Raw genomic sequence first — 12,144 nt, 5'->3', positions numbered from 1 at the left:
ATGCACCAAGCCTGCCTGTCGGGTTCCCTAATCGGCTTTAAAAGTTACGTGAATATGTATATAAACCTTATTACTTGACTTTTTTTTTTTTTAAATCAGCCCTTGAAAACACAAGATCACAGCTAATGAAGCAGTGATTTGTAAAACTGAATCTAGAAGACAGAATTCCAGATGGGATTGCAGTACCATTACCAGAATTCAATTTGCTTGAAACAGAGCAACTAAATTACCTTGGGGCAGAAAGTGAAATACCCTGACAAGTCAGGCGTCCATAAACACCTTCGAAACTTGTTTCTCTGTCTCTATTTAAAGATACGTAAAGGGATTTTCAGAGGAACTAGCAACAAGTGTACTTATGGGTCCTGAAGTATTTAGAATGTATTAAACACTAACCTTTTAAGATTGAGAACCTAATAGATCATTTAAGATGTGATGAAGAGCTAGCGGCCTGTTACTACTGGGTAATATAATGCCCGTACCCGGAGGTCATCATTCTGAAGTGTAACTCCTTTTTCATTAAGTTGGGTCGCATCCACTTTCATTCTGGCCGTTTCTGTTGTCCAGGGTCCTTCCTTTGAGTTACAAAGGAAGCTTAGAATTCCTTTTAGGAAATTTTAGGGGAGAAAACAGGAGTTAGAAAGTAACAATTTAGAAAATCATTCTCTTTTGCTACAGTTTCTCCAGACTCACCATTCATAGATGAATATTTACTAATACTATAGGCAGCAGTGTTTGTTTGTAAAAGTAAATCTAAACTTTTTTTCCAAAATGTAATATTCTGTGTCTTTTCTTCTTTCTCATGTTTTTTTTTTTTTTTTTGGTATTGAAGTAAGTTACCAGCTCTCTTCTGCTTCTTCGCCCGACAATGGAGAATCATTTTTGAAGCTAGGAAAGTAAGGACCGAAACCATGTGTGATGAATTTTTGATGAGGACAGTGGCCTTTAAAACTTCTGTGCTTTGAGAAGACTTACTGGATATATTTACAAACCTATTTGGCAGAGTTAAAGTGATCTTTTAGTGGGAAATTGATGAGATATTAACTGTTGTTGGAAATGTGCCATTTCCCCATTTTATATCATGGCTTGATTTTGAAGGGGTTTGGAGAACAACCCAAAGGCGCCTGAGCATGAGTAAAAGAGAGAGTCATCTGTCTATTTCGTGGTCTCAATTTTGGGAAATCCTGTTGTTTTCTTGTTCAATATCTGGGCCATTGATTGAAGAGCGGTATTTCTTACATGGATGACAACACAGATGGCTGTACAGACATTGCTTCAGTTGAGGTAGATGGGGTAGATAGAACAGGCTTTATGGTTAGCATTGCTTCTGCAGAGAAGGGAATGGGGGCTCAGAGAGGTTGAATGAATTGTTTCAGGTCAAATGGCCAGTGGATGACAGAGGTGACTATAGGGGTGTGAGGTGGGAGCTACAGTGCAAGAGATGAGCTTGTGCACTCTTTGAGGAGCTTGGATTAAACAGAAAACTAAGCTTAGCATTATACCGGGATCTCCTCACATTTCAAACGTAGGTCTACGTGTAAGTTGTAGGGGGTTGCAAAGATAAACCACAAAGAGGCCTGCTGAGATGTGGAAATAAGGAGTTTTGTAAGGACCCTGACATTATCTAGCTGGTTACCTTGGGTGCAAAATTAATCTCTGATCGTCATTGTCAAATGGATCTGAAAATAGTCCATGTACTCAAGTCACAGAACTGCCTTTAGTACAAATTACATCACTGGGCTACTTTGTAAATCCAAAAATGCTGTCAAAATGTGGGATAGTGTGTTATGTGTAGTTCACGTAATTTACTGTTTCTTTAAGTCACCAGATTAATGTTAACTAAAAATACAAATTATATAATGAAGGCCCTAGTTACTTGGCTAAGAAAAATCCACATGATTGATAGAGGGGTTTACTTTATTTTTCTTCCATTAGTCATTATTACCCTCACTTGCTCACTTGACAGGCGTTTACCGAGTCCCCGGAACGTGCCAGGGATCGTGCTGTGTTTCAGGAAATAAAGATGGGAATGGTGCTATGTTAGCATGTGCTGCTTCTTCTGTTGGGAATGTAAATTGGTATAGTCTACTTTAAAAAAGATAGTTTGAAAATTGGGGGGGGGGGGACAGTTTCTATTATTTTGATCCAGTAATTATACTTGTAGAAGTATATTCTAAGGCAGTAATGAAAGGTGCAGACTAGAGCAGCCATGCACAGGAGTGTAGGCTGAGGGTGCCTGGCTGAGGGGTGAGTGCTGGTGACAGCCTACTCTGGGCTGTCCTTGCCAGGCCCTCCCTGCTGAAGAAAGCCTGTCCGTGTCCCAGAGTCCTTCTGTGTCTGCCCAGAGAGGGCGTCCTTTCTAGTTGCTTAAAGGCAACATCCAGTCTTGCGGAAGCCCCAGCGTATGCAAGATTTACGCAGGAGGATGTTTAAATGTTATCCGTAGTAGTACAGAATCATAAATTATTAGACAAACACTAGGGAGTAAGTTATCCCTACAGTGGAGTATTACGAATTTTGGATTGATCATTAGTAAGGTGGGTATCATGTGAAAATAGCCAGAGTATATATCAAAGTATGGGAAAACAAATTACAAAACTGGAATGTAAGATTGAAGCCAGTTTTTGACGTACCTGATACTTTCTGCTAAGTAGGGACTGAGTTAGATCTGTTTTGAAGACTAGAAAGAACAAGACATGTTTGATAAGAACATGGTGCTATGGATGACTTTTTAATTCTTTCCAGGGATACCATATTATGATTTCATAATGTAAGATAGAAGAATTAGACACTCTGAATTTCAAGAGAATTTTTCTAGTTTGACACTGTAATGTTAAAATATTGCATTTTTATTGCTTTTTAGTAGCATTTCTAGTAGTAAAAGCTGTAGTATATATGAGAAGATGCATTTTGAGACATGAGACATGTATCTTTTTATATAAATATAAATATAAATATAAGCACACACACAGAAGTGGGGAGGAAGAGAGTGGATGGGGGGAGAGAAATTGATTGATTTAAACTGGAATAAAATTAAAGGCCAGTCCCCTTACAGACCAAGCCCATAGAGTTGTGCCACATTTCATTTAAGGCCCTATGAGTGAGTGAACCCCTTTTCTGTTCAAATGTACGGAATTACATGCAAAGGAAGCTTGGCCCAGGGCTGCACTGATTACACACCGGCACGGAATGGGTGCAGGTAAGAACAGGAAGGCGTGGCCCCTCTTGAGTATAATTCCGAATGAAAAAAAAAAAAAAGTCAACTATGCCTACTAAGCTGGCTTAACGGAATGCCAGTGAAAATTTGCCTCATGAAATGGAAATTCTGAAGCACGTTACATAATGCTGAGTGAAAATAAATAGGACTTTCAAGATACATCCAAGTGGCGCAAACGGTTTATTGTAATCAGAACCTTCTAATCCAGCAATACTGAATTATATTAGGTGAGATCCACATGATCCTGGCGGTATGCGAGCTTTTAAGAAGCAGCATGTATCAGATCAGTTTTTAAAAAGTTACTTGGGTATTAACCAACATGAAGGCACCAGAAAGTATTCATATTAATTATGCTGCTTATTTATACCAACCGTAAAGAGGAAAAAAAAAAAAGATCATTTCTTCTGGAAAACAGCATTACTTTAGAAATCTCTTGATTGCTAAGAATAAGGAAGCAAAGTACTCCAGTGGGGAGTATTTGTGACTTCTTTCATATATTAAATTTGCTTTTAAACCAATTCCTGCCATTTTCTCCTCACCTTTCTGTCTCTGTTACCTCCCTTTCTTTTTCTTCCCTTCCTTTCTTATCTTTATCCAGATCTTCATTATCTTGTGCCCAGGAGCTGTCATAGTTGGAGGTCCCGCTCCTATCCCCTCGTCTCTCCACTTTGCCCTTTACGTGGCTGGTAAAGAACAAGCAGAAGACAGCTAAAGACAAAAATATTCTTCACTTAGGTTTTCATGATGTCATTCACTAATCAAGAGTGCAAAGAATTGTGGAATAAGTGTTTCACCCCCAGTGGAAGGATGTCCTCAACATGTGGAACTGACTCTCATGATTTGTTTCTGTATTCTTCTTGCAGGATCAATGTGACTCTGGAGACAAATGGATGAATGAATACCCATATGAAGAGGAAAACAATAAAGGTTGGTTGGTCACATTTTCTAACTCTGGTGAAAATCTTCTGTAGCACATTACTTTGGGGCAGTGATTCTCATTAGAGCACTTCTGCGTCTGTGTAGGAGACAGAGGTCAATACTCTGATCCGTACATCTGTCTGTAAAGTGTAATTTTTAATTTTTAAACCCTTAAGTATTAAGACCTTTGTAAGGAGGCAACCCTCTTTTGTGCAAGTGTGGCTGTCATCAGTTTCTAGGACTTAAGCTGGAATGAGAGAGTCAGCTTGTTGATGAATATTAAGAAACGGAGGACCACTGAATACAACTCCTCACTGGGACAGAGAAAAACCAAAGAAGCCAGAGTCTCTGTAACATACCTTGGTTCCTACGAGCGTAATCCTGATACCAGCACCATGTGGCATAGTATTGATTGCTGTCAGATGTTGTCCTCTTGCCAGCCCGTCAGCTTTGCTCAGAGGAGGGGGATGGTTAGGAAAGTCTTCTCACTTTGGTTCCGTACAGACAGGTGCCACACTAAACTAGAGGGGAAAGAAAAAATCTTGTGAATTTCAACAGTAATCAACTGCTGGCCATCACTTTTTGTGTGGCATTTATTTGAGCTTTTCTCAGACGTCAGGCTAGTTATAATATAAAAATCATAGGTGATACAAAGAAAAGTGCAGTATGTTCAACGATCTCCCATTTCGTAAGGTTTTTATACTGAACAGGTTTGGTACACAGACATGTGTCTCATAACCCTTGGATAGCTGCACAACACCTGCAGTTTCATATTTTCCTTTCTCCACGGCTCCTGCTCTTGTCAAGTCTGTGTACATCATGCCATGTCTTTTTCTGCCAGCCTACCCTCACAGTTGCTTCCAAATGATTTTCCAGGTTATATGTTTCGTTTAATGTTCCCTTCTTCCCTCGTCGTTGCTAAAATTGCTCCTTTCTAGTATTTGTATCTGGAAGATTTGCAGATACCTAGAGGGAGTATTGATTCACGGATGATACAAGGGAGACTTCTGGTTTTATGGTGATGTTCTTTTTCTTGACCCTAGTATTGCCTACATGGGAGAATTTACTTTGTGAGAATTAATCGTACTGTGTATTTATTTCTGTGTGGATCAGTGAGGTTCTGTTAAAGGGGCTCTGGTTGGTGGGGTGTGGAGGTCCAATCTGTAGTGCCTTTCAATTCCCATTGTGGCTGTTTTCAGTGATTTAATAACCAGCCTGCAAGGATCCTTAAAATTTAACAATTGGTACTCTTTTTTTAAAAAATGTTTTCTTAACATTTATTTATTGTTGAGAGACAGAGAGAGATAGAGCACAAGCAGGGGAGGAGCAGAGAGAGAGGGAGACACAGAATCCAAAGCAGGCTCCAGGCTCTGAGCTGTCAGCACAGAGCCCGACAAGGGGCTCAAACTCACAGACCATGAGATTCATGCCCTGAGCTGAAGTCAGCTGCCTGACCAACTGAGCTACCCAGGCGCCCCTAACAATTGGTACTCTTGAGCTGGGCATCAACTAACACCAGCACACCATTGATAATTCCATTCGTAAAGTTAATATTATGTGCTCCTTAAGACCAGTGGGGCAGAGGTAGTAAATTTAAATTGTCCTGTCTCATCCCTAGGTAAACATGGAAACCTTCTTCACTCATTATCATGCCAGATGTATTTATCCCTTTTATATGATGTTGATATCCTATCACTTTATGTTTTCATTTGATGGTTATTAAATTTTTATGTTTGAATGGATCAGTATTAACTTTGTGAGTGTATACATTTTGACAGTGTCATTGTTCTGTAACTAATTTTATGACAACTAAAGATGATGGCAAAGAGAATCATTGTGTTGCTACTTACCCTGAGGATAAACTCTGAAAATATCATCTTGATTGACTATAACTTATGTGATTCATTCTAAATGATTGTGCCTCTTAGCTTATAAAAGTCTTATTCAAAAGTCTGTATAGGGGAGGGAGCAATGAGTATTTCACTTAATGTGTTTGTCACAAAGAATTCTTTTTTTTTTAAGTTTATTTATTTATTTTGAGAGAGACAGAATGCAAGCGAGGGAGGGGCAGAGAAAGAGGGAGAATCTCAAGCAGCCTCTGAGCTGTCAGTGCAGAGCCGATGTGGGGCTCAAACTCACAAAACCGTGAGATCATGACCTGAGCTGAAATCAAGAGCCAGACAGACACTTGCCTACTAAGCCACTGAGGTGCCCCAAGGATTATTTTTTTCTTATTACTGTTTTTCATATTTTTGATCTGTATTTTCAGTTACAGATGCCTTAGAACGGAGACTACATTGGTGCTTCTTTTTAAGCCTGCTTAAATTGGATGCTGTTAGTTTTTTTTTTTTTTTCCAACGTTTTTATTTATTTTTGGGACAGAGAGAGACAGAGCATGAATGGGGGAGGGGCATAGAGAGAGGGAGACACAGAATTGGAAACAGGCTCCAGGCTCCGAGCCATCAGCCCAGAGCCTGACGCGGGGCTCGAACTCACGGTCCGCGAGATCGTGACCTGGCTGAAGTCGGACGCTTAACCGACTGCGCCACCCAGGCGCCCCCGGATGCTGTTAGTTTTAACAAAGTCTGATTCTGGGAGAAAATTGCAGAGTTTGAAAATTTTTATATACTTTAGGTGTATTGACAAGGTTACTATTAAGAGGAAGTTTTAAAATGTCAGCAGTGGAAGAAACATCGCCACTGTCTAATAATTGAAAAGAGATTTGAATGTGGCTCTTAAAACTATATAGTACATTTCTGGTTTGCCAGTGGTGATAAAATCTTGCCAAGAGCCACAGAATATCATGTTGTTTCTTTCTGCCTAGGTTCTAATATTTAAATGGCCTAAATAGCATTTGCAGAATTCCTTTTGTGGCCACACCGAGAGTTTTATTTCCAGGAACAGATGAAGATCTTCTCTTTCCTTAGAAAATAGATATATTTGCATGAAGTTTTTTCCTTTACTCAGTTTTTAAGTTCTTTTATTCAGTTCCATTGCACTTGATTTTGTCCCCTTACCATCTGTCATTATTAAACTTCAAATAAATTCTGAAAAGATCTCATCCTCCATTATTTCCTGCTCACCAGTATTTTGGCATAAAATATGGTATATGTGCTCTTGAATGTATTTCAGCAGTTGCTGTCCTTGTGAATGAGGTGGCTTGTTTGTGGACCCATCTCCACAAACCTGGCACTGCTCCATTTGTTTTCCAGCCGCTTCAATATGTTTACCAAGTGCTTCTCAGCTGCTGGTGTAGAGCAGGTGTCCAAAACACGCATGCATATACGTTAGCCCAGCTCATCAGAGTTCACAGTAAAACTTTTGCTCTGTGCCTACCTCTGATGAACAGCTGCTTAAACCATCCAGCATTTGTAGTGGATGACTTTTACTTCTTATATTTGGAAACTGTGAGGACAATAGCAAGCTTTTCTGAGAAAGCTTTAATTTCCTACAAAAAAAAAGTTTATAACATAGTGATGGGCGTATGTAGCGTGGTTGTTTTAAATTTCTTTTCTGTGACGTTCCAGGGCTCTTTCCTCACACAGGATAGAAGAGATAGCAGCAACCTAGTCTTTATTCCCTGTTGAACTAAGTAGGCATAGTTGCTCAGAAAGCTCCAGGTAATGTAAATGTAAACATGTGGTCAGCACTGGGCTCCTCTACGTGTATGTAGAGTGGCTGCCTGGGCAGTAAACGTGGAATAAAATAAACAAACAAAACAAAGAAAAACAAGTCTTGGCTCTGCAGTGATCTGTGTGTATGATCATGGACCAGTGAGGTCTTTCTGAATTTTAATTTTCTCAACTGCATACTGGAACTAAGAACACGTGTCCTATGTCAAGAGTTGTTATGGGGGGTACCTAAGTATGACATATTCGTGAAAATGATTTAAAGGATAGAGTTGTAAATGTGAGTGTGATACTGATACTGTAATTTCTATAGCAGAAGACAGAGGTTCACAGCTTTGTTGTATGACATCACACCACAAAGGCAAACATTTTCAGAACTGAAGTGCCCTCAAAGCTCACTAACTCTTAACGTGTGACCTGGTGTGTGATCACCTTCTAGAAGAGTTGGTTGGTTACTTCAACCTCACATTGAGCACACTTTGGAATTTCCTACTGTATGAAGCAGTTAATCTATTTCCAGACATATATAATTATATTACAAGTTCTTCCTCTTATTGAGCCAAATCAGTAGATTTGATAATGATCAAAACTATTAGGTATATCACATATTTATTAAAATATCATCCTGAATTGGGTCACTGTTTCATCAAATCCTTTCACCTTTGCATGTTTAATTTCTCTTATCTGGGAAATGAGAACAAAATGAATGATATACAAGGATGGGAGAAATATCATGCAATTATTGAAGTAGAATAATGGCTTTATGATTTGAAAAGATGATGCATTGCTCATGTTTAAAACATTAAAGCAGGCAGAGCCCCATCACCTCCTTGCCTCATACCTTTTAATATATGGCGAACATTATTTACTTCTCTGTGTGCATATATACAAGTAGAAGTAAATACAAGAGATGGTTTTACAAAAAATATGGTATTTATTCTTGGCCTTTCTAATGGGTTATTTTTTCAGTCTGCTTCCAATATAGTAGAAGAAATAGAAACTGAATTTATTTTATTTATTGTGTATATATATATACACACACACATATATATGTGTATATATATACATATATATAATTTATTGTCAAATTGGTTTCCATACAACACCCAGTGCTCATCCCAATAAATGCCCTTGATGGCCATCACCCACTTTCCCCTCTCCCCCCATCCCCCATCAACCCTCAGTTTGTTCTCAGTATTCAAGAGTCTCTTATGGTTTGCCTCCTTCCCTCTCTAACTTTTTTTTTCCCCTTCCGCTCCCCCCTGGTCCTCTATTAAGTTTCTCAAGATTCACATAAGAGTGAAAACATGATATTTGTCTTTCTCTGCCTGATTTATTTCACTTAACATAACACTCTACAGTTCCATCCACGTTGCTACAAATGGCCAGATTTCATTCTTTCTCATTGCCAAGTAGTATTCCATTGTATATATAAACCACATCTTCTTTATCTATTTGTCAGTTGATGGACATTTAGGCTCTTTCCACAATTTGGCTATTGTTGAAAGTGGCTACTTTGTTTTGGCTATTGTTGAAATTTGGCTATTGTTGAAATTTGGCTACTATAAACATTGGGGTACAAGTGCCCCTATGCATCAGCACTCCTGTATCCCTTGGGTAAATTCCTAGCAGTGCTATTGCTGGGTCATAGCGTAGAACTATTTTTAATTTTTTTGAGGAACTTCCACACTATTTTCCAGAGTGACTGCACCATAGAAACTGAACCTAAACTGAAGGAACTTATTAATTTCAAAATAGTGTCCTTTCACCAATGTGATGCTATCACTTGACGAACTTTTTAAAAAAAATTTTATTGAGAGAGCGCACACACGCTTGCACAAGCAGGGGAAGGATTAGGGGCAGAGGGAGAGAGAATCTTAAGTAGGCTCTGTGCTCATACAGGACTTGATTCCATGCCCTGGGATCATGACCTGAGCCGAAATCAAGAGTCAGAAGCTTAATCAGCTGAGCCACCCAGGCACCTCTAGACTCTTAAATATAGAGAACAAACTGGTGCTTGCTGGAGGAAAGGTGGTTGAGGGGGGGATGAGTGAAATAGATGACGGGGATTAAGAGGTACAAACTTCCAGTTATAAGTAAGTCATGGAGATGAAAAGTACAGTACAGGGAATATAGACAATAATATTGTAATAACATTACATAGCGACAGGTGTTAACTATGCTTATCACGGTGAGCACTGAGTAATGAATAGAATGGAATTGTCTGATCAATATGTTGTACACCTGAAGCTAATATGTATGTCAGCTATGCTTCAATTAACAAAAAAGTTAAGGGGATAAAACCCCTTTCAGTTCTGGGTTTGTTTTTTTTTTTTTTTTTTTAATGACTGAATTTAACTTTAAATAGCATCGTTTGACTTTTTGCTAGGAAAAAAATGGGAGAATTGATGACATTACTTTCTACACCCTTTTTCTCTCCTCTTGTCACCCTTTTAAGATTAAGGTTATTACCATTTATTTCTTTATTATTAGGGATTATGAACCATAATTATCAAAGCCATTTAGTCTTAATTCTTATTTTTCTCAGAAATATGGAAACATTTCTATCTGGCATTTGGTGTCACCGTGAAGACTGGAGCAAACTGACATCTTACTTGTTCTTGTTTTGGTTTTGTTCAGACGTCTATGGACTATTTTTAGTTTGCTGGAAAGTTCAGTAACTTCATCGATTTTGTCTTAGCTTTTATGATCCTGTGTCGGTTTTTCCTGGATCCTGCCATTAAACTCTGAGAAACAGTCTCTTTTTATATCTTCAGATTTTTAAATTATATTTAAAATATATTTTCTTTTTGTTTTGTTCTCTTTAGTAATCCTGAAAATACATAAAATGTTTCTCCTTGGTTTTTCATATCTGTAGTTTTCATCTTTAACTTTATATTAAAAATATATATATGTGTGTGTGTATATATATATATATAGACAAATAGATATTATAGTTTATTTATTTTGAGAGAGAGAGAGAGAGAGAGAGAGGCAGGGAGGGGCAGAAAGAGAGAGGGAGAGAGAGAACCCCAAGCAGACTCCGCACAGTCACTGCAGAGCCTGATGTGGGGTGCGATCCCCGAGACCATGACCTGAGCCAAAATCAGGAGTGAGATGTTCAATTGACTGAGCCTCCTAGGCACCTCTTCATCTTTAACTTTTTGATTTCACTTACTGTGTTTTCCCAGGATCCTTTCTTCTTATAATGCGTTCAAATTCTTCATTAATGTTTAGTTCCCGAGGTGGTTTTTTAAACAGCATCTCTATAGTATCATCTCTTAGCATTTTATAGCTATCAGCTGATTTTCTCTGTTTTAGTTGTATTTTATCATTCTAACCCTTGTACTACTTCTTGAACATTTTTTTTTTTTTTTTAATTTCATGGAGTGTTATTTGTCCAAATTCTTCATCTGTTTCCTTGGGTAATTCCTCCTGTTGATGTTTGTCCTTCACTGGCTTTTTACTTATATTTCTCTTTTGCTTTTGACATTTGCTGCTTTTATGCACAGTTGCCTTGTGGCCTGTGGTCATTACCCATCTTTGAATGGGGCCAGTATTTGCTACTGTTGCAGGTAGTGTCATGGGCAAGGTCACCAATAGTTTGGGTATGAGCCAGAGGAGTCCAGATCTTTGACTTGACTTTGTTATTTCATATACTCTTTAAATAAAGCTGTCATTTCCAGAGTCGTCCCTGTTTCCATCGTACAGTAAAGGACTCTTGAGATAAAGGCTCCTGACTGCCTTTCCATTTCAAGTGGACTCACTTCGTGACCGAGCTGGACTTGGTGGAAAAAAAATTATGCTGTCTGTATATTTGCTCTTTTAGTACGACTGTCTCTACTTTCACTGGATAGGCCGTTCTTATAACTGTGATTTTTACCTTTAGGAAATTCTCTGTTTTGCTCGAGGTCTGAGGAGGTGTCTGTCAGCTCCCAGGAGCCTCACAGACTTCACAGTCTTTGATAGCTGTGCTTTATTTGTCAGTCTGGGTTTCTGACTGTTTTTGCTCTCACAGAAAGTGGAGTTTCTGTTTTTGCTCTCACAGAAAGTGGAGTTTCTTTTTTCATTTTTTCTAAATTTGCTTTAAAATTTTTCAGTGAGTGTTAAAGGAAGGGTATAAAAAATCCTTAACATTGCCGTTTCTAGTAAGTAATCGTTTATTTTTTATTTTTATTTTTTAATGTTTATTTATTTTTGAGAGAGAGACACACACACAATGAGTGGGAGAGGGGCAGAGAGAGAGGGAAACACAGAATCTGAAGCAGGCTCCAGGCTCCAAGCTGTCAGCACAGAGCCCAATGCGGGGTTCAAACCCAGGAACCATGAGATCATGACCTGAGCCGAAGCTGGCCGCTTAAATGACTGAGCCACCCAGGCGCC

The 12,144-nt window shown here is 38.7% G+C and overlaps 1 protein-coding gene across 8 annotated transcripts in view; it reads left to right on the top strand.

Annotated features, from left to right (window-relative positions):
• Positions 1-12,144, top strand: part of KLF12 (KLF transcription factor 12) — a 442,889-nt gene that overhangs the window by 137,589 nt on the left and 293,156 nt on the right. For all 8 annotated transcript variants that reach the window (XM_047859514.1, XM_047859507.1, XM_047859563.1 and 5 more), the window contains one exon: positions 4,078-4,141. In XM_047859514.1, coding sequence (XP_047715470.1) covers positions 4,109-4,141 — 33 coding nt within the window. In that variant the 5' untranslated portion in view covers positions 4,078-4,108. The remainder of the gene's footprint in view (positions 1-4,077; positions 4,142-12,144) is intronic.

Source organism: Prionailurus viverrinus, chromosome A1, assembly GCF_022837055.1.
Source record: "Prionailurus viverrinus isolate Anna chromosome A1, UM_Priviv_1.0, whole genome shotgun sequence".
NCBI lineage: Eukaryota > Metazoa > Chordata > Mammalia > Carnivora > Felidae > Prionailurus > Prionailurus viverrinus.
Note: the sequence above shows the minus strand (reverse complement) of the source record. Positions and strands in the feature narration are given on the sequence as shown.